This window comes from Hipposideros armiger, unplaced genomic scaffold (assembly GCF_001890085.2).
Source record: "Hipposideros armiger isolate ML-2016 unplaced genomic scaffold, ASM189008v1 scaffold_270, whole genome shotgun sequence".
Taxonomy (NCBI): Eukaryota; Metazoa; Chordata; class Mammalia; order Chiroptera; family Hipposideridae; genus Hipposideros; species Hipposideros armiger.
Genome location: NW_017731620.1, coordinates 1,038,203 through 1,061,248, shown reverse-complemented (window position 1 = coordinate 1,061,248; position 23,046 = coordinate 1,038,203). Strand labels below are relative to the sequence as shown.

Below are 23,046 nucleotides of genomic sequence, written 5' to 3'. Positions count from 1 at the left end.
GGGTTCATTAGAGGATTAAATGAGATAATTTTTGCAAAGCACCTAACACAGGTAAAAAGGAGATAATTATATTCGGTGAAAAATGGGAAAAAAAATTCCCTTTTTTTGCCATTTGTCTTCTTGTGCCTTTGCTGGTCTTTCCAGGCAATCATTTGGGCTCTAAATCCCTGCCACCCCCTCCAATTACAGAAAATGTTTGGTTATCCATGGAGTCAACCCAGTTCATTAACTCTGCATGTGGCTTTGCCAGAATGCATGTGTGTTGCCTAGTAATGCAAATTAATTGTTTACACTCCCTTGGGTCTATTGTTTTTCCAACGTTATGCTTTTTAAAAATAAATAAAATATTTCCCCTTTCTCCACCTTTTATTATCAGGGAATTTTAAATATACTAAGACAGTAGTAGATAGAGGATTTAATTTATTTGATTAATGGATATCAAATTATTATGATTCAGTTTATTGTTTTAAACCACAGCTTCATGGGAACATTAATAAATGTGATTGCTTTTGCTAGAATATTTGTTAATCCTGTGGTTTAGTGCACTAACAATGGAACATGTTTTTCCATTGACTTTTAATGAGTGTACTCCACTGACCAGCAGAAAATCTAGGAAAATCTTACAAAAGTATACATGTTAAGAAGACTAAGGTAGCTTTAAAATCTCCTTACACTCTCAGCACAAGTCACAAAAGTGTTCTTAAATGTCATTTCCTTTTCCTATAAGTTTTTCTGTATAGATCTTTTTAATTTTTAAATGGAAATCTGAGGAATAGTGGTCTTAAATTCTGAAACAGTATGAGTTATTCCTAGCTATTGGGATTTTAAAAGACTTTCTTTGGCTTAGAGGCCTTCATTAAGATGATTTGTTTTGGCAGTTATAGAATTTTGCCTTCTCTGTGAGTAAATAATTGAAAACTGAAAAAGCAGTATGATGATAATAGATATAGTAACGTGTTGATTCAGGTCATATCCACAGTTGCGAAGTGAAATAATGTTATTTACAAAATCACCGGAGCTTTTCACTCAAGTACAGTAGATTGCCTGGGTGTCAAATCAAATGTTAAGTCTCATGGGTACGCTTTCATACCTTCTTCCTCTGCCCTTATACAAATATATATCTAAATCAGTGCATCAATATGCAGGGTAGTTTTTCCCCTATTTCTGTTTAACAACATGAATTAAAGGCTTCTGGTTTAAGAGAGTGGACCAAACATACACATTCACCTGCTGCTGCTCCAGAGACCAGCATTGTATAGATATTTTTTTACAGGAAAGGGGTGGATAAAATTAAAATAAAAAAGGGAACAGGTGAAGAAATCATCAATGGACAATAAACTTCTGAGAGACAAGTCAGATGAAACAGAGCAGAGAAAGCCAAAACCCACAGTTCCCTAGGGAGGACGATGCAGGTACCATGAGAGAACCCAGCAAGGATGTGTAGTGAAGATATCACATTGAAATGGCTTAGCACGTCATCAGTGCTCATAAATGTTAGCTGTTATGTTATGACTCAGAAACTTGGTTTTGTGGCTCCAGGTCAATACATATACATGTAATTCATTCCTTTGTAGAAACACATTATATTCCATAACGTGTTCATCTGTTTCCTTATTGAACAAACCTTCAGATTTTCAGGTTTTTTGTTTGTTTGTTTGTTTTTGAGGGCGTGGCCTACAATTTTAAAATGTGCAACAAATTTCCTCAAACACCTATCCTTTAATTATGGGCACTTTTATTTCTATAGGCTAGGTTTTCAAAAGTGGGATTGCTGGGTGAAAAGGTATGTGCAAGTTTAATTTTAATGTATTAGCCAACTGATTTAACGTTTTCAAGAATTGACAGTCTGGTCAACAACGCTGAGGACTGCCCACTTCTCCATCCTCCAGCCAGAGCTGGATGTTATTCGTCTCATAAATCGATAAATTTACAAATTGATGTCAGTCTGATGGATTTGAAAAAGTAGCTCACCACTATTGTAATTTGTATTTCCCTGGCCTAGGATAATTGAGCATCTTTTAATACATTTATCAGCTACATGTTCTTCATTTGTGTACTGATTATTCACATCCTTTGCCCACTTTTCTTTCTCTTTTGTTTTCTATTTTCTTATCAGACTGCAGTAATTCTTTGTCTTTTAAATTAATTTTCTTGTCTGTCCTATACTGACTTTGATACTATACTGTTTTCTAGGCAGAAGTTTCTAATCTTTATGTTGCTGAACTCATCAGATTTTTCTTCTGTGGCTGCTGTGCTTCCTGTCTTGCTATAGGCTAACTCTCCCCCAAACTGAGACTATACAAATACTCTCCTATATTTCCTTCTGTTACTTGTATTGTTTTATTTTTTATTTATTTATTTTTTTTGGCTGAGCCATCCTGCCACCTGTTGGCAGCTCAGTGGCAACTCAGCTTGGACCAGGCGTCAAACCGCTGTTGCTCAGAGCTCAAACTCTTGAGCGAGCTCTTAACCAGCTGAGCCACTCGGCCGGCCCTTTATTTGTATTGTTTTATATTTTAAATTTAGCTCTTTAATCCATCTGGGACTTATTTTTATATAATGTGAAGCATTTAATAATAATAAGTAACAATAATAGCTAGCATTTACTGAGCAATTTCTATATGCCAGGCATTCTGTAAGCAGTTTATACACTTGAGGATCAGAGATAAGAAAATTAAGGATTAGAGAATTTAAGGAACCAGCCAAGTTTACACAGCTAAGACACCAAATTTGAAACCAATTTGAACCCAAGTGATCTCACTCGGGACCTTATCCTTCTAAATATTCAGATGAGCCGCTAATTATTCCAAACTCACTGAATAAACATACTTTCCCATTTAATTAAAATACAAGTTTCATGATACAAGTTCTCCCATGTAGCTGGCCAATCTGTGGATTCTATTGCAGTTATGTTGCAACTATATTGTTTTGATTTCAGTAGTTTTATTTATTTATTAAGATTTTATTGGGGAATCGGGGGAGGGGAACAGCGTTGGGGAATCGGGGAAGGGGAACAGACAAGTTGTTGTCCTTTTGTTCTTCAGTCTAGTTGTGGAGGACGTTGCTTCACTGGCCCATGTTGGTATCATGATCATTGCGCTCTTCCTGAGTGAGGCAATCGGTCACCAGCCATTGGACAGCCGCTCACGGTGGCTCACGGCAGTTCTCACCAGTTGCCGGCCACTCACACTGGCTGCCGGCCACTCACGGTAGTTGCCAGCCACTCACAGTAGCTCACGGCAGCCCACTCCAGCCCCACTGCAGCCTACACCATTATCAGTCACTCACGGCAGCCCAGCTCCAGGTCCAGCTGTTGTTCACCATCTTAGCTCAGCATCACTGGCCCATGTGAGAACCGAACTGGCGGCCCTGCTGCTCAGAGCTCAAGCTCCAAAGCCAACTCTTAACCAATGAGCCACTCAGCCAGCCCCAGATTTTAGTAGTTTTATAGTAAATTTTGTTCTCTCTCTTTAGTAAGGCAAGGGCTTCTTCACTACTCTTCCAAATTTATCCAATGAACTTCCAAACATTTTTATTCCATACAAACATTTAAATCATTGTCCAATTTCGAAGACAATATATCTTCATGTTTTGATTTGTATTGTATTAAATGTGCCTATTAATTTGTTAAGAATTGACATTTATATACTAACTGTGTATCCATGAATATGGTGGAGTGCTCCAGTTATTAGGTTCTTCAATAAAATGTTAGAGCTTTTAAAAATATAATTCTTATACCTCTATCACTGAATCTGTTTTAAGTTACTTAATAATTTTTGTCACTATTATGAATGGTATATTTTTTCCATATCTAACAGGCAATTGCTAATATACAAGAATGCTAATGATTTGGGGGTATTTATCTGGTATTCATCAAGTGAGCTAAAATCTCTAATTGTTCTCATTATGTTTTAATGGAGTCTTTTACATTTTCTAAATATACAGTTACATCACTGCAAAAAAGTTTATTTTTGTTTTCAATATTTACACCACTTGTTAAACTTATGGAGTAGTCTTATTACATCAGTTAACTTTCAAAAACTATTGAATGTAAATATCACAGCTTTGTCACTGATTTTAATAGCAGTTGCTTTAATTTTTCACTCAACCATATGACGTTGCTGACCGTAGTTCACAGTCTTTAGCAGGTGTAGGTTGTTTCCTTCTGTTCCTATTAAACTTCGAGTTTTATTAGAAAACCTACTTAGCTTTATCAAATTTTTTTCACTTATTGTCATAATCACATAATTTTTTACTTTTGAGTTGATAATATTCTGTTATGTTGATGTGTTTCCTAATGTTATAAAATGTCACAATTCTAGAATAAACACTACATTATTATCCCTATGCTTCTCAAATTATCCCAGACCTTGAAAAGAGGTAGAAAACTCTTTAGTTCACTGGATATTTTGTCGTATCCTTAATACCCACACCTGCTATGAAACGTATAATACAAAAATTATAAAACTGACTTATGAAGATGAACAATTCTAAATAAAATATTAGCACATTAAATCAGACAGTATGTTAAAAAAATAATAGCAAATGATATGAGAGTACAAGTAGAAGATCTAAGAAACTTAACAACAATAACAAAATAAAAAGAGTAGGGCCGGCCGAGTGGCGCGATGGTTAAGAACTGGCTTGGGATGCCAGAGGGCCCCGGTTCGGATCCCACATACGCGGGACAGTGACACTGCCCTCCACAGCTACGATGCTGAACAACAGCTCAACCTGGAGCTGGGCTGCCGTGAGTTGCCGGCGATGGCGTAGGCTGCAGCCCCTGTGGCAGTGGGTTGCCATGGGCTACCGTATGTAGCCAGCAGCCAGCGTGAGCGGCCAGCAGCCGCAGTGAGCGGCCGTCCAGAAGCCGGCAACTGATCTGCCTCGCCTGGGAAGAGTGCAATGATGGTGCCAACTTGTGACAGTGAAGCAACGTCCTCCACAACTAGACTGAAGAACACGACAGCAACTTGTCTGTTCCCATCCCCCCAATTCCCCAATAAAAATCTTTAAAAAAAAAAAAAGAGTAAAGGAATTTGAAGCAATGGCTGGGTATCGAAAATCAATAGCTTTTCTATACACTAACAACAACCAGTTAGAATTGGAACTGGAAAAAAATATATCCTGTTCATACCACAATTTTATTTTTTTAACTAAATCTTTGGAAGAAAAATTATTTTCAGTGTTATTTGGGGATTTGTGAACATAATCTTGAAAATGGAAAGTAAACATGGGTGGGGCCCTGAGTGTTGTCTAATGATTACTAATTCATGCCAGGCCATTTGGAGATATAGCCTGATGCATCGCTGAGTCATCAGATCATCATTCTTTCAACCAGAACAAGTGCACCAGCCAAATTCAAAACAGTCTTATAGTTTCCCTGAAAATTACTTATTAAATTGTGTTCACAAGGGAATTTCTGAAATTAATTTCCTTCTGTTTGGGCTGGTTTTTACATCAAGGGCATGGCTGATATTCACTTGAAGTCTGCTAAAGTTTGTGTTGTCACTGTTAACTATTTAAAAAAAAAAACGAGCACATGTAGCTTGGATAGAAAGTCCCTTGGAAAGAAAAAACTGGGTTGTCTCATTTATTGGAAGTTTCCTATTTCTAGGAATATATTAATTCATTTATGGGTTTGACAAATATTTGTTGCACGCCAGTGCTGTACTAAGTGCTGGGGATAGAGCAGGCAGCACAACAGGTCATGTCCCTGCCTTCGTGGTGCTTGAACATGAGTGGGCTCAGGATAGCACTACACAGAAACTGTGAGTCTTATCGCTTTCCTTTGGAATAACAACATGGAGAGCAACTGGTGAATGAGGAATTAGTTACGTCCACTCCTAATTGAACAAATAAGAGTCTTTACCATGAAAAGACCTGATAACAGGACATTGCAGTAAATTCTAACATTACACATAGGAAAGCCCCTTCTCAGTTCATTTCTGTCTCCTGCTCCCCTCTACTCCACCAGGTGTGCGTTTCCTAAGCATAAAGAGAAGCAACATCTCCTCTCTGCCTTCTCTCTGGGGCAGGGGGCAGCCTGAGGCCAAGGCCAGCAAGAGTCAGCTTGCCCAGTACGAACTCTCACCTCGGCCTCGAGACTGGCCTTGCCAAAACCTCAATTAACACATATGATGTGTGTATCCAGGGTACAGGACAAAGTGGGGGCACATGCCTGTGGAATACGGGGCGTGGGACCTATGTAGACTCCGGGTTGACTGGGTAGTGAGGAGAAACATCTCAGGTTTTTTTTTCAAAATAAAATTTGTTAATTATAATAGGAACCACCAAACTGTTCATACATTTGATCTCATAATTCCATTTTTGGGAACTTATGGCAAGGAAACAACCTAAAGGAAAAAATCCAAAGACATTCTCATAATAGTGCTACTGGTAATCATAATAAATTCTTAGCACCCCAAATACTGCCAGTGGAGAATCTGAATGTAACATGGATGAAACATTACAGAGGTATTAAAAATAGAAAGGATCTGTACTATGTTAATTCATAGAAATAAATACATTTAGGGGCTGGCCAAATGGCTCAGTTGGTTGAGAGCACGAGCTCTGAGCAAAAGGGTCACTGGTTTGATTCTCACGTGGGCCAGTGAGCTGTGCCCGAGCTGAGCTGCCGCTGAGCTGCCAACAGGTTGCAGGATGGCTCAGCTGGTGAGAATACGTGCTCCTAACAACAAAGTTGCCGGTTCGACTCCCGCATGGGATGGTGGGCTACGCCCACCTGCAACTAAGATTGAACATGGCACCTTGAGCTGAGTGGCCGCGAGCTGCCGACAGGTGGCCGGATGCCGACTAGACTTGGAGCTGAGCTAGGTGTGCCCTCCACAACTAAGATTGAAGGATAACAACTTGGCTGTTCCACTTCCCCAACTTCCCAACATTGTCCCCCTTCCCCAATTCCCCAATAAAATCTTTAAAAACAGAAAACAAAGAAAAGAAAAAACTACATTTAGAACAGAACATAAGATGGAACTGACACATGGATTATAATGACATGAAACATCAGTAGGATATCAAGAAAGATATCAAGAAAGATTAGAAGAAAATTTAGAATATTGTTAATGATTTAGAATTTAGTTTTTTCCCTAGATTCTCTATTTAAAAAAACCCCACTCTTTTAAGCAAATAAAAATAAATGGCAACTGTCACTGACATACACAACCTATTCAGGTCAGGCTAAAACACAAAAGCAGACGCAGTTGTAGGCATATTGAGATTGGTCATTGGGTCCCACCTCCCACCTCTCCAGGTCCTGAGCATAGACCGGGTGCTGAGGCCCCACACCTCCTAACAGCCCGTCCTGATGTTAGCTACTCAGATCCATAAGCATGCATGCATCTCAGCTTCTCTGGGCTCCTGGTTCTGCGCCCTGTCCATATTCAGTCTGACTAGTAATGCTAACGGCTACTCCCCGCCACCCCACTTCCTGCTGAGGCTGGCTGCATGCCATGTCTGTCGTCACACCTCTCATGTTCTCACACAGGCTTCCTCCCAGCACCTTCAAGTGGAGCTTGTTCCCCTGACGCTTGACCCGTCTCACTGCATTTAGCTGTCTTATGACCAGATGTGCTTTCGTGACTAAGGTTCATCCCTTTATAGCTCTATGGCTTTCCATTTTTAAGAATCTCTACTAAAAGATAAACACCCTTGAAAGTTGTACCACCTTAAGCCAGTATTTTGCAATATCATGCCTGGATTTGCCATTCCTTGAGTAAATGGGGAATAACGCCTACTTTTTATTGATACCCAGTCTGTGTCCAGCACTTTTTATACGTCAGTATTCACAATAACTTTGCAAGAAAACATTATGGTTCCCCTTTGCAGATCAGAGAGGTTAAACAATGTGCCCATGATCACATAGCTGCTATGTGACAAAGTCAGGCTTTAAGTCCAGGACTATCTGACGTGAAAGCCAGGGCTCTTTTAATCACCCCACACTGTGTACTCCATGTAGTTTTACAGAAAGCACAGGGCTGGGAGTCAGAAACCCAGCTGCTCGGCCTCGCACACAACTTCACTTCTCTGGGTTTCCTCATCTGTAAAGTGAGGGAAATGGACTTAAAAAGCAGCCCACTAGGAAGGAATAGAAGGGGCTAAGGAAATGACCCAAGGGGCCCCCAGAGGCCCTCCTTTCCCATTTCACTTTGGGGACCACTGACAGGCCTGTCATAGGTGCCCGCATAGCATGTTATCCACTCACTGCAGAGAAAGAGAACAGGCCAAGGGTGGTCACCATAGCCGAATTTTTCCCAGTTATCATGTGAAGAAACAAGCACTGGACCCCTTACATGCTTGGAAAGAGAATCCTTTCAGAGAGGGAGCCCTCAGCCTGCCGTTTTAAGCTCTGGCATACAAATACCTTCCCATAGGATGTGGGGGGGTCCTGGTGGAAATGTTGCTGGCCAGTCATCACTGTGGGTGCAGGATGGGCAGTGAGGAGGTTCTCTCAGAATAGGCTCGAATTTGCAGAAAGGGCTAGAAAAAGGAAATACATCAGGATGTAGTTTTTGCACCCAGGGCTAAGTAATGTCATCATAGGCTCTGTCATTAAGGAAAACATGCTGAATGCATGTTAGAGGAAGCATTACAATTGGAACAAAAGCCCCTGAAAAGGCAACACTGTTTTTTACCAGGAACTACCACCAGACACAACTTCCGTGCATCTTCATACACATATATACAGTCGCCCCTCTTAAACATACAAGACTACACTTTCCTAAGTTTCTTATTAAGTACACTAGATGAAAGGGATTCCAGCCTGAATCAAGCCGGAAGGCATTTAAAACACTGCTTCAATCCATCAGTTATTGACGCTAAAGTCAAGTCTCCTCTCACTTCTCACCAACCCACGTTTCCGGGAGCTGTTTTCCCTCCTGAGTCTCTGCTGCCCTGCCGACGCTGGGCTGGACTCTACCTTTACCCTCGCTCTCAAAGGGGGGTTGTCAGGTCACTTGGCACCTGCAGAAGCAGCATGTCCAGGAGAGGGCACGTGTCAACAAACCTGCCAACAGACCCGAGGCTTGGCTGCTCCCTCCGTTCTCCCCCAAAGGGGCCAGCGTGGGGCTGTGTGTGTGCCGGCGGGGTGGGCCACTCCCAGTGTCAGTGCCCGCCGTGGGCTGGAGCCTCTGTGTAAACCCGAGCTGCTGCCCGCCGCTGCATGCCTGGCTGTGCTCTCACCATTGTGCAGCCCTCTAAAAGCGCTCAGGACATTTGCAAGACTCCAAGCATTTTTAAACCAGTCGTTCCGGAGAAAGATCTGTTAAATTCTAACGCTCAAACCGTAGGCAGAGAGTGTAAATTTTTTATACCTGCATAGCACTATATCCGTACAGACATTTGCCTCTCTAGATCTCAGTTAAGGTGAAACCATGGTGAGCCAGAATCCTGAACAGTGTCTGCTGAGCTGCAGGGGTGCTAAATGATGCTATTAATAGAAGAGATTTGAGGAATTCTCTGATACAAACTGCGTTTTTTAGAATTGACCTTTAAAATGCAACTCAAAGCATTGTAAGCCTTTCCTTTCTTAATAGCCCACTTAATATGTTGTTTCTTTCCAGATAAATTACAGGTTCACCGATGAACATGCCTCTTTCCAGCAGCTCAGCCAAGAGGGGTGGGGTGGGGATGGGGGATGCATCATTTAGGGGCCTTGTTTTGTTGTTAGGACCCTCAGGCGATTGATTCTGTATTACAGAAACCACTTCCCCAGTCACTGATGTTCACAGCCCACAGCTTTTGTGTTTTCTATCTTTGGTTTAGCTTTTCTGGGTTGTGGAGGTCAGTTAATTAGAGAAGATGCTGCCTGAACAGGGCCAATACAAATATTCTGCCCTGAGCTGAGCTCTAGGCTTAGAAAGCCGTGGGGGTGGGCGATCTTAGCCATCCCCCAAGGCTACTCAGTGCCTGCTGCTCCCAGGCACCTGGCAGGTGCTGGGAAGCCAAGGCCTCACAGAGCTTATATTTCAGCAGGGGACACAGAATGAATAAACATACAAGTATATGACACCGTACATTATATAATGTCAGATAGTGAAATATGAAGAAAATAAAGCAGGGTGAGGAAGCAGAGTGATGCGGCCTGTAATTCCAGATAAGGTAGGTAGCAGAGTTTTCGGAGAAGTGGTGATGTTGAGCAGAGAATTGAATAAAAGGAGAAGGACAAGGTAGAAAGCATTTGAGGCAGAAGGAGGCAGAGAGAAACAGCAAGTACAAGGGCCCAGGGGCAGCTGTCAGACCACCAGTGAATCGGGAAAAGGCACCCCTTCTGGGTAGACAGCCCAGGCCTGGGCTGATAATGGTTATCAGACCTCCCTGTCCTCTCAGTGAGGCCATTGTGCAGGGCACAGCCTGGGCACAGCCACACGAAGTCTCTCCTAGTTGGCACTTGCTTGGGACAGAGGGATAGCAGGAAGGTTGGTGCAGGTGGAGAGGACAGAGGATAGAATGAGAGAGAGAGGTAATTAGCAACCCCAATCTTAAAAGATTAGTGGTTTAGAATAAAAACTATTTTCTTATGTGAACTAACCACCAACCACATGGGACAGGATTTAGGAGCAAGCCTCCACTGGGCTCCCCTCTATTCCCCGTTTGGGCGATGATTTTCTGCCATCAACGATGAGGCTGAGGTGAAATTTAAGAACCACATCAGCCCTAATGAAAATACCACTCCAATTTGGAAACTTAAGGCTGGCTATTTCCACGCTCATCTCACAAAGAGAAATTCTCTTCTTCCTCCCTCTTTTTATTCCTTTCTTTATAGTATTTGTATCATGTTTGTCTCTCCTGAGACAAGACAGTCTGCACAGCAAAGTCAAAAGAACCTTGGCGTAAGTGTAAAATCACTAATATTTTTTAAATGACAAAAAAACTCAAGTAAAATAGACTTTCCACACCCCTTCTTTCACCTCTGATCCATTTTCTTCATAAGAGACTTCCATTTTCTACTTTATTTATGAATTGCTAAAATGTTTTACAAATCTATTGCTTTGATAAGCCCACATCCAATTGCTCAATAGTATTTTAATTTTAAAAAATAATTTGAGGGCTGGCCGAGTGGCGCGTTGGTTAGGAATTGGTTTGGGATGCCAGCTCTGAGCAGCAGGGCCCCAGTTTGGATCCCACATGATGGCCAGTGGCGCTGTGCCCTCTACAGCTAGGATGGTGAACAACAGCTCAATCTGGAGCTGGGCTGCTGTGAGCCCCGGCTACTGTGTAGGCTGCAGTGGGGCTGGCCGGCAGCGGGCATGAGCTTTTGTGAGCTGCTGTGAGCCTCCGTAAGCGACCGTCCAGTGGCCGGCGAGCGACTGCCTCACCCGGGAAGAGCGCAATGATAATACCAACATGGGCCAGTGAAGCGACGTCCTCCACAACTAGACTGAAGAACAAAAGAACAGCAACTTGTCTGTTCCCCTTCCCCAATTCCCCAACGCTGTTCCCCTCCCCCAATTCCCCAATAAAAATCTTAAATAATAATAATAATAATTTGAGAAAACAAAGTGTTGTGTTGTATTGTACTGACATCTACTAGACCTGGATTAGCCTGTCTCCCCTAAGTGGTTATTATAAAGGAGTTTGATGACAGTAGATAAAGTGTGTATGTACATTGCTGAAGGACCTTTAGAAATGTTAATTAAGGATTTCCAATGCAGTCTGGACCTGGGAATATGAGATAGAATTGTAGCCCAAAGAGCTGTTCCACTCCCACTCCCCTCCCCTCCTAACACAGCCTCAATTAAATCAGGTTAGTATAATCAGGAAGCCTCCAAAATACAGGAGTGGCCATTCCTGCAATTTAAAGTGGAAAACAAAGTTAGGTTTCATTCTTCATCATTCAAATCTATTTGTTAATCAAAAATAAGGGAGCATAAGCCTTGTTACAGTAAAGGAGAAATCAGAGCCAGTGAGACACAAGCCACGAAAACATAAATAATCCAGAATTGACGGTTCTCTTTGAGATAAACAAGCGTGGCTGACTCATGACGCTTAGTTTTATGTGGTTTGTCTGCCAGATGTCACTAAATCCTCACCCCAGCCCTGACCTTTGAGGGGTGGCGGGCAGGGATGCGGGGCAGGTGCCTGACTACTTAAAAGGGAAAACATTGAGCTTAATGGTGTTTGAAGCAGCATTGAAATGTTCCTTGTTTCAAAATGGCTGCATTAAATAAGCAGGCACAAAGTGGCTGTGTTAAAACCCTGTGGACCCCTCTCCCCTAAAAACTGACAACTGGAACTATCTGACTTGTCCTTGTGCCCCCACTTGCTCCTCTGCCCTTCTTTGCCCTGAGCATCTAGTCCAGCTTTGTACCTATGCGGTGGTGTGTGTTACTGCGTGTTAAATAGACAGCTGGGGCTCGTCCCTGAATGCCTGCTATAGATTTATTCAATAATCCCTATCCCATGTTGGGAAACATCTTTAGACAGTGAGTTGAATGTGTATAAGAATGAGGTATCTAGAGTTGAGATTGGTGGGAGGAGAAGAAAAGTTGGAGGAGCAGGGCAGAACCAAGACTAAAACAAAGCTAATGCATTTTGATCACAAAATTCTCAGAACACAAGGCTCAAAGGAAATGTGCCAATGGGTGACCATGAGAATAAGTATGTTCCTAGAAAAAATACTCCTTGATCGTTGTGTAGAAATGGATTGTGTGCTGAGAAGACTCATCGGTAACCCCAAATTCTTGTGGTTTTTCACATGAATGGGGCACAAGATGAAAATAAGGTCACTGAAATAACACTCTTAAAAAGTCAGTATATGTAAGATACCCTTCAGTTAGTTTCGTGATTGGCACCTAGATAATTATGTTGATAAATATTTTCAACAAACAGATATTTTACCTCAAAGAAAAGGAAAAACATTACATTAAATACATAGGCCCATGAAAAGATGCTCAACATCACTAATCATCAGGGAAATGCAAATCAAGACCACAATGAGATATTACCTCACACCTGTCAGGATGGCAATTATCAAAGAGACAAGAAATAATAAGTGTTGGTGAAGATGTGGAGAAAAGGGAACCCTCGTGCCCTTTTGGTGGGAATGTAAATTGGAGCAGCCACTATAGAAAACAGTATGGAGGTTCCTCAAAATATTAAAAATAGAATTACCATATGATCTAGCAATTCCACTTCCTAGTTTATTTGAAGAAAATAAAAACACTAATTTGAAAAGATATATGCCTCCCCAGGATCATTGCAGCATTATTTATAATGGCCAAGATACGGAAGCAACTTAAGTGTCCATCAATGGATGAATGGATAAAGAGGTGGTACATATATACAATGGAATGTTATTCAGCCATAAAAGGATAACATTTTCCCATTTGTGAAAGCATGGATGTACCTAGAGGGTTATGCTGAGTGAAATAAGTCAGACAGAGAAAGACAAATACCATATATACCTCACTTATATGTGGACTTTAAAACAAAACAAAACCAAGCTCATAGATACAGAGAACAGATTGGTTGTTGCCAGAGGTGGGGGTGAGCGAAATGGGTAAAGGGGATGAAAAAGTATAAACTTCCAAAAATAAATAAGCTCTGGGGATGTAACGTACAGTATGGTGACAATAATCAATAATACGTGTACCTCAGTAAAAATTTTTGAGAAAAAAAAAAACCTAAATAGAACCAATGGAAGTGAGCTTAATTGAAGTCCAAACAGAGTTCAGTAGCTGAGATGCCTTCCTCTTGATATTAATATGCAATGATATCACAGCAGGATATTTTCCTTTCTGTTTTAAGCAATCACTGTAATCAATAAAGCTGTGCTAAATGCAAGAATCATCTGTGAAATCTTGGAACCTCCTATTTGCCTCTTTGCAGAGACCTTGGGTATGGCAAGCCACCTGGGAACAACAGATGTAATTTGTTTACAGGAAAATGCTCTTTATATGATATGTACCTTCCAGCCATGTCTAATCAGTACTCAGCTGTCATATACTGCAGGAGTACATGCTTTATCTGGCATCATGCTTTTCAGGGACATTCTAACCAGATGCAATTGGTGACCACATTCAGTAACACTTATGGTTGAGCTCTGGGCCTACATAAAACAGTGGGTTTTTTTCTCATCAGTTGTGCTCATTTAACTATTTACAAAGTCTTTGAACAATGATTTAAAAAGCTTAAAATGGAAGGGGAGGCAATGTGAAGTAATAAGTCCCTTTCCTGGAGCTATTCATGGCTGAGCCTCTGTTTTCTTATCTGAAAAATGGGAAGAGTGGACTTATCTTGCAAAGGGTATTCTGAGAACTAGAGCTAATATATGGAAAGTGCCTATCCCAGTACCTGAGTACAGTATTGATTGCTAAATTGAAATAATTCTCATAAGTGGGAAGTGAGCAGGACAAGAAGACTTAAAGGATTAAGTGATAGCTCTATTCTAAGATGCTAGGATTCCACGTTCTAACCTTTTAAGTACTGAAGAGAATTTCTCCAATCACAAATATGTATTGCATGCTTACTATGGGCAAAGCACTGTGTTTCAAGAAAAACTGTTCATAATTAGTGAGCAAGAACTCAATAATCTAACTTACACACACTTGTATAACTGTTTCTAAAGTTAAATAAATGGAAACTACCTAAAAGGCCCCCCAAAAAGCAAGCAACAGTCAGTGACAGTCTCCTCCCCCAAAGGGTATCTGACTTAGGATGACTATACCATGTAAATATGAGGACTTTGTAAGAAGGTAACATAGGCTCTAGCTAGGAAACAGGAAGGGCAGACTTGGGGGAAATCACTCCAGAACGGAGACTGCCATCCTGGCTCAGGGAAGCTGTGGGAGGTGCTGAAGGCTTGGGTAGGTCTGCTTAGGGCATAGGGACTGTTGGCTGACAGATGGTGACCCCAAAACACCCTTTCCAGTGACCTGAGAGGCAGGAAAGTGGAATTCATCCTGGATCCTGAAGAGAGGATGGAAGCAGGCTGGACAAACAAGACCAATGGACAGCAGGGCAAAAGTCCACAAAGTTTTGACCACACACCTTTTGTCCGCGAGCTGCCAGCATTTTGACAATCCCCTATGCCCTAATATACTATTTATAAGTTATCCCCATGTACTACATATTAAGTGTATTATAAAAAATTATGAGATCTACTGAAACAGAAGTTGTAACGTTGTATTCTTCACCTTAATCAGTCTTCTGCACCCTACTTTGGAGAGAACAGGTGACAGATGGGAGAGGGGGAGTATGGAGTTGCCACTCCCTGCATAGAACCTCACAAGGCAAAAACATCCTTAATGTCTCCCTTAGCTCTTCTTCAAAAGAGAACCTTTCACCACTTCAGTAAACTGGCAGGAACAGTGCCAGGTACGAACTCCATCTCCCACCACTGTCTCCTGCTTCCAGCCCTCCACCTAGCCTTTGGATTGCACTTTTCCCCGAAGGTCGCCATAGTTACACCTGATGCCACAGCCAGAAGGTTTTCTACCATTAGGAAGCTCAGCCCCTATGATCTGGTAGTGACCATATCTGACCTGGAAGAGTTTGGATGATAATGTTATGGCTGTTTATAATTTGGGAGGAAGGAAAGCACTTTGTTTAGACTGTATGTTCGAAGGAGAGGGACTAAACCTTATAGAGCTCTCTTTGTACAGAGTTTCAGGTGCATTAAAGCACTGGGTCCATAGTGGGTTTTGTTTAGTTGGTTGGTTGGTTGGTTGGTTTGGGCTAAAAATGAAACTAGGAAAAAAATTATTTCCTCTGAAAACAGGTGTTTTATCATAGTGTGGTTTTTTTGTGTGTGCAGGTTTTACAAATAGCTCATTGTCCCTTTTAAAGAATATCAAATTTGCTGTGGAATTTTTATACATGCTTCATTTTATTATAGAGAAATGTTATATTTCTCTATATAATATAATATATATAATATAATATATATAATATAATATAATATATTCATATTATATATAGAGAAAAACACAAATAAACCTATAGTTGGTCTATAAGAACACTGCCAAAGCAAACTACATGGGCAAAAGCATTTATCCTGTTTGCTGCGGTTCCTACAGACGACTGTACTTGTTAGCCAGAACCCCTCAGTTCCCAAATGGAGAGGGCTGCCACAGAACTACCCAAGGCCACATTTGGGTCTTGGTTTGACAAACTTTCAATTGGGAGAACTAGCTGGTTTCTGCCTCTGAACACTTGTAATATGTGGCATTCTTCTCTGCCAAGGGCTTGGTAGTCTGTCCTGGTTACCTTAGGGATGCTTTATCTCCCAGTGCACCTTCACCAAATGGCTGCCAGCCTGGGGCTTCTATCTGTTTAGCCACGCCCAGGGGGTGTGAGTGTGGCGCTCACTGACAAGAGGCAGTTAGTTTACTGGAGTTAATCTACAAAACCTGCCTGTGTAGGGTTTGGGAAACACATTTTTATATCTCAAAAAACTTAAGAAAAATTAATTCTATAGATTGGTAGTAATTAAGAAAAAGTCATATTGCTGTTTTTTTTGTTTTGGTTTGTTTTTGTTTTTTTAATGTTAGGTCAGTCTTTCTGTTTCCTTAGTTCTTTTTTACTTGGATTGTCAAAGTATAGCAAGGACAGCTGTCTGGGTTGGCACCAAAGAGGTTTCATGAACACTACTTCGGGGCATCAGCTGATTTTATGCCACATGTAGTGTGGGAGATGTATGAGAAAAGAGAAAAGCAGAGATCACAAAGACTTTCTGAAAGACTTATAAAGTTACAACAGATTTTTTGACTTTATAAAATACTGTTTTAAAGAACACCACATTTTATTACAGCCAGTCTCCCCACTAGTAGTCATAAAGCCATTTACATAACTAGAGTTTTCGCACATTCATTTACAGTCAATTCCATTATTTTACTTGATGTGAACTTTCTATTCTATTTCCCCCAATTATGTAAGTGAGCTGATTCTGCAACGAAGAGGTTGGTAAATATGGGAATTATTACAGAATCAACATTTTTTACAGGTCACAGCTCAGGCCGGTTGTGGAATAGGAGAGAATATGAAATTTCTTCCGGTCCACCCTAGATTCAGGTTTATCATTCCTAGGCCTCATTTATAAATGCCCGAATCTTAATCCATTTTACAAATTAGCCCAGTCTTTAGTCCAGATGTGAAAGGAAATTAGATTTTACTTTAAAACAACAAGGTTACAGACAGTGGAAAAACAGAAAATACTAAAACAAAATAGTAGTTAAATAACTACAGCAAAATGTCATTAACTTAAAATCCATTAATCAGGAATTTGTGATAGCTCAGAAAGGCATAAGATACAAGAGTACCTTTGGCCTAATTGTGTAAGAGTTTGCTAAGCCAGTTACTAATGGACAATATTTTTTGAGAGTGAAGGCTGAAACTTCTAAAGAGACTGTTTCTACTACCTTTTAGTAACTTGAGACATTTACTATACTGAATTTCTTAGTTATAAATAATTCTTACCCACAACTTAAGTCTCCTTGAGACACTACAAAGTAAATCTTCCTTGACCTACTTGTAAGATTTGCTGGAGTGATGAAGGTAGCTTTTCCTTTATTTGTAAAATGAAAATGAAAGTCTTTTCCTAAATCAAACTGTCCTTTCTTACTAGTTTTCTTTGAACAAAGCCGATGGTTGGATGTTCTGGTTTAAGTACATGAGATCTATTGTAGCAGCAGCTTGCCTAGGTTCATATCACCCCTTCTAACAATTGGGCATGTTATTTATGGTTGTGGTGCCTCCGTTTCCTTGTCTGTAAAATGGGAAAAATACTAGTATCTAAAAGTTTTAAAAACTGTGAAGCATTTAGACCAGTGCCTGGTCCCTTCTACTTAATTCCTGTTGCCATGACACTATACCGTAAATAATGTTGATCCATGATGCAAACTGGACCCAAGGCATCACTAAGAGAAACTTCTGTGAAATGATAAACACTTTAGAGCAGACAGGTTTTTTAGTCTCTTTTAAAAGGTTCAAGGGCATCTTTTTCAACCGTTTTTCGACGACTCTTCAGTCTTCCTTTCTTCTGGCCTATAGCCACCCAAGCCTGCTAGATAGTCTGGTTAATTATGCGTGAGCTTTTTCCAAGCCACCCCTCCCAGTCTCTATGAATTTGTCTCCGTTCTCTTTCCAGTTCGTGCTAGAATGCACCTGCTCCCTGAAGTCCTCCCTCATCAATGCCTTCCACTATGATCGGCCCTCGACTGGGGCACAGTTCTGCGTGGGAACCCCTTCTTAATAAATCCCGAACCCCTTCTTAATGAATTCCGCAGATCGTTAGAGTCTTTCTGAATCGCCTCGTCTTGAGCAGCCGGTCCTGAGTTGTCCGCGGACTTTGGGCTCCAAACAAGATTCCTAGTTAAAGACACAAGAACACCAGGATGGCGGAGCTGCGGCCCCCAAGGGCGGATGAGAGCGACCAGAGGCAAGTTATGGGATGGTTCTTTTGGTCAGGACAAGGACGAGGGAGAAGGGAGGTTAGTGACGCACCTGAATAAGTCCGCTAAACGAAAGGAGGTAAGGCTTGATGTGGTGCACAGAGCGAGAGCCGCGCGCGCTCGTGCACGCACACACAAAAAAGAGGGGCAGTCCAGGATTCTGACTGAGACACGGCCCTGATCCGGACAAGGTCTCAAATCGCAACCCCAGTCCCCGCAAATTTCCGGAGCGTCCCTGCACCCCCCACCTCCGGAGATTACTGTAGGCGCATCTCTCCGCCCTGACCCGCAGAGGCGCCGCGCCCTTCCTTCTCCTCCTCCCCTCCCCCGCCACAGCTCTCCGTCCCCCGCGAACGCGGCTTCCTAGTGTCCTTTCGAACGCCCGCGTGGCTGTCGGGTTTCGAACCCTAGCACCAACCCTCGCCCTCAACACACGTAGCTGAGTCGCTGGCGCAGCCTTTGCCCCCGCATCAATCATTAACGGGCCAGCTCGGGCTGCTGCGGCCCGAGGAGGGGGGATGGTACGGAACTCGAGACTGGGGACAACTCTATCCCCCGAGGCGGCCGCGAAACACTAGCCGGGGAGGCCCCCGCCCTCCCTCGGTGCGCCCGTGCCTCCCTCCCTCCAGAGCCTGGGCTCCCACATCCCCGCCTCCCGCGCCGGGGGCGGCGGCGGCTGCGCCCGCACCGCGCGATGCCCAGTCACCGCAGCAGCGCCGCCAACGCTGCAGTCCGCCGCGCCGCCGCCGCTACCGCAGCGCGGGCGGTCGCGAGCCGGTAGCAGAGAGCCTGGCGAAGGGGCTGCCCAGCCACGCGCGCTCCTGCCAGTCGCTGCGCTGCTTACCGGTTGATTATTTTTATTTAATTAATTTATTTATAGGAACGGCTGCTCAGAGGCTCAGGTCTTCTCTTGAACCTGCAGCGACGCCCCAGGCGCGTGCACAAAGGCTCCGACGGCGGCCGGCGGGGACTGCAGAGCGCGCGAGGCCCGGCGCCAGAGGTCGCCTGTTCGTGTCCTAGCCAAGCCCCGAGCACCATGCCGCGGCGCCTGCAGCCCCGGGGCGCGGGCACAAAGGGCCCGCCCGCCACGACCCAGGCGGCTTTGGAGACATCCCCGCGCCCTAAGCCTTCTGCCTCAGGGGACCCTCCTGCATCCGCCAAGCCGCTGCTGCGCTGGGACGAGGTGCCCGACGACTTCGTGGAGTGCTTTATACTGTCGGGCTACCGGCGGCTGCCCTGCACCGCGCAGGAATGCCTAGCCTCGGTGCTGAAGCCTACCAACGAGACGCTCAACTTCTGGACGCACTTCATCCCGCTGCTGCTGTTTCTGAGCAAGTTCTGCCGCCTGTTCTTCCTGAGCGGCCGCGATGTGCCCTTTCACCACCCGTGGCTGCTGCCGCTGTGGTGCTACGCGTCGGGCGTGCTGCTGACCTTCGCTATGAGCTGTACGGCGCACGTGTTCAGCTGCCTGTCGCTGCGCCTGCGCGCCGCCTTCTTCTACCTGGACTACGCGTCCATCAGCTACTATGGCTTCGGCAGCACAGTGGCCTACTACTACTACCTGCTGCCGGGCCTGAGCTTGTTGGACGCCAGAGTGATGACCCCTTACGTGCAGCAGCGCCTGGGCTGGCATGTGGACTGCACGCGCCTCATCGCCGCCTACCGCGCGCTGGTGCTGCCCGTGGCCTTCGTGCTGGCGGTGGCCTGCACCGTGGCCTGTTGCAAGAGCCGCACTGATTGGTGCTCTTACCCGTTCGCACTGCGCACCTTCGTCTTCGTCATGCCGCTCAGCATGGCCTGTCCCATCATGCTAGAGAGCTGGCTCTTCGACTTGCGAGGCGAGAACCCCACGCTCTTCGTGCACTTCTACCGCCGCTACTTCTGGCTGGTGGTGGCCGCTTTCTTCAATGTGAGCAAGATCCCCGAGCGCATCCAGCCTGGCTTGTTCGACATTATCGGCCACAGCCACCAGCTGTTCCATATCTTCACTTTCCTCAGCATCTATGACCAGGTGTACTACGTGGAGGAGGGCCTGCGCCAATTCCTTAAGGCGCCGCCTGCTGCTCCCACCTTTTCGGGCACCGTGGGCTACATGCTGTTGCTGGTTGTCTGTCTGGGGCTGGTCATCCGGAAGTTCCTAAACAGCTCCGAATTCTGCACTAAAAAGTGAGCCTTCGCCTTGGAGGAGGCTGCTGGTTCGCCCACCTGTTTGTTTGGAGTTTCTATTGTTGCTGTTGTTGGTTTGTTTTCAAGTTTTGTTGTGTTTCCTTTGCTCAAGGAGGGTGCTGCAGAACCACAGGGAAAAAAGTCAAACGCGACAAGGGGGTCTCAGTGCACTTGGGGCTTTGGAAGAGGGAGGTGGGTCACGCAGGAGGGAGCGGGCCGCTGGGTTTTGCCCTTGGACAAAATTCAGCTGGTGTCTGTGATGTCCAGGGATTTTTCGGAGGCAGAGAATAAAATCCCAAATAAAACCCCAAACAGTTCGATTTTCCGATCGTCTTCTGTGCCAGTGGTAGTAACAAGTAGGCCTTGCGAGGTCAGCTAAGCAGTAAAGAGGGTGAGTAGACAAAATCCCTGGGTACTTCCATTTCAGTCTGAGGAATGCTTGGATTTGTCAAAAGAATGGAGCTTTGTAGGAAATGGGCACAAAGACATAAGCCCAGGGCTTACCCTGCTGGAAAATGCATGGAATGTGAACACAAATTAATTATTTCGAAATGTTTCTCAGATGTTATTTAAATAGTAATATATACAATGATTTTTCGTAATTTATCAAGCCTGTGCTATGCACTGAATTTTCTTTGTCTTGTAGTTTTGAATTTTGCAGCCTTTCTGCACTGCATACACTTGAACTGGACATCATCAGGGCAAGCTGCTCGAGAGTTCTCAATTACTTTTTTAAACAGTGTTCTCTGGAGGCCTATGTATGTCATGATACAACTGTGAATTATTCCACTTTAGGGACTCTGGTTAAACTATTGGTGAGGAGCTCGGTGATTTGTATAGATCCCAGATTCCTATTTACTTTAATGTATTCCACAAAACCCACCCTATTTTTTGGTTTGTTTTGTTTTGAATCTTATTCTTTACTTCTCTACTTATTTAAATTGCCACTGGAATAAATGTGCCTTTGAAGCAATGCCCAAGTGACTGGTCCTCAAACATAGGGGAGAGCAATTGGAGTAAGCTTTTCTTACTTTCCTGCAAATCAAGGTTTAACATTCCACCCAGGAGGGGAGGAAGATGGTGTGGATTGCAAGTTTTTGGTGGCACCGAAAGTGGCTCACAGGGACCTGCAGAGTGTTGGCTTCTCTGCCAGAAAGGGGCCAACCCACTAATATGCCTGTGGTCCCTAATGCCCCTGTCAGGGAAATTGAGAGGACACTGTTCTAGACTGATGCCATCTGTCCTTGCTTAAAATTAAAAATGTAATACTCAGGAATAAATGAGGCAGTTATATTATAAGTCAGAAACATATTACTTGAATTGTAACTGAAAATTTTGAGTTCAATATGATTACCTTTGCCTAGTTAAGCACTGAAGTCTCATTTGGATCCAGACTATGGCAATGAACAACGGTCATCCTAAATCATGGGAGAATGAATGAACACACTCCTGGGATCCTTTCTGACAACCCCATTAGCCGGTGTTATTGAAGACATTTCTTATAAACTCTAACCTGTACTTGAGATGGCAACTCTAGACTAACACAAACTACTGAGGCAGCTTATTTAAATACTTATCACACTTCCTGGTAAGTCCTTTCAGTTAATAGCCAAATAAGTCATTGAATGGGAAGTTTTGACTTCATGGTATAATTTAGATAAAGCACATAAGGAAGATGAGCACTTACCTCAGCACTGGTAGGCTGATGTTCCTAAAAAGATTGCTGTTTTTGTTGATGCTTTTATTTGATAGTATATTTATAAACAGAGAGGCTCGGCACAGTTCCCTGGAGGAACCGGGATCCTTGTGTGTGAATTTGCAGAAAAGTTTATATGTGTCTATATTTAATTTAGAACTTCTTAGTGGGATTGTAAATACACTTGCACGTTCGCTGATGGGTGTCAGTGTCTCACTTTTTGCAAAGTGCAAGGAGATTCCTATTAGGTTACAGGGGCTGAGAATTTGTGCCTACCATGGGTGTTATTTCTCACCTGTAACTTAAGTCAGCACATGCATTCAAGGGCAATTGTGGAAATCAGGATATTTCTACATGCAAACTTATTTGCATGTCATCATGGTCTCCTCTAGAGCCCCAAAGTGTGTTGGTTTGGAAGCTAGTAAAACAGGTTGATGAGTATTCTGTAGCTTCCTTATAAAATGAGGGCCTCTCTTTCAGAAGGAACTTTCAAGAGACAGACTTCTAAGAAGGACTGATGAGTTTGAGAACAAGAAATAAACCCCACATTTGTCATTTAAAACTTTTGTTGGAGATCTGGGTCTGCAAACAGAATTCTCTTCTTGCCTTATGTCTTTGTCCTTAAGTGCAGGCCACTTAAGGGTAAAATTATACCCATATCATTTTCAAGTGATTATGATGCATGAGCCCAGTGAGATGGCACAGTTTTCCCCTCAAAGGTTTCAGCACCCAGTAAGTATGTGCCAGAGAGAATGAGAACATGCTTTCCTCTCC

At 43.3% G+C, this 23,046-nt stretch overlaps 1 protein-coding gene and 1 long non-coding RNA gene across 2 annotated transcripts in view; both read left to right on the top strand.

Moving 5' to 3' along the window:
- Positions 1 to 18,456, top strand: part of LOC109390464 (uncharacterized) — a 42,749-nt gene extending 24,293 nt beyond the window's left edge. The window contains exon 3 of the long non-coding RNA XR_002125575.1: positions 18,107 to 18,456. This is a non-coding gene — a long non-coding RNA (uncharacterized LOC109390464). The remainder of the gene's footprint in view (positions 1 to 18,106) is intronic.
- An 11-nt stretch (positions 18,457 to 18,467) lies between these two features.
- On the top strand, positions 18,468 to 22,754 carry PAQR9 (progestin and adipoQ receptor family member 9). The gene has a single exon (XM_019656931.1). It carries the CDS (start codon positions 19,447 to 19,449, stop codon positions 20,578 to 20,580), a length of 1,134 nt encoding a protein of 377 aa, XP_019512476.1. The 5' UTR covers positions 18,468 to 19,446; the 3' UTR covers positions 20,581 to 22,754.
- The last annotated feature ends 292 nt before the right edge of the window (positions 22,755 to 23,046 follow it).

Excerpts from the sequence above, each read along its gene's own strand:
- PAQR9 (XM_019656931.1), top strand. The coding sequence starts at position 19,447 with ATGCCGCGGCGCCTGCAGCCCCGGGGCGCGGGCACAAAGGGCCCGCCC.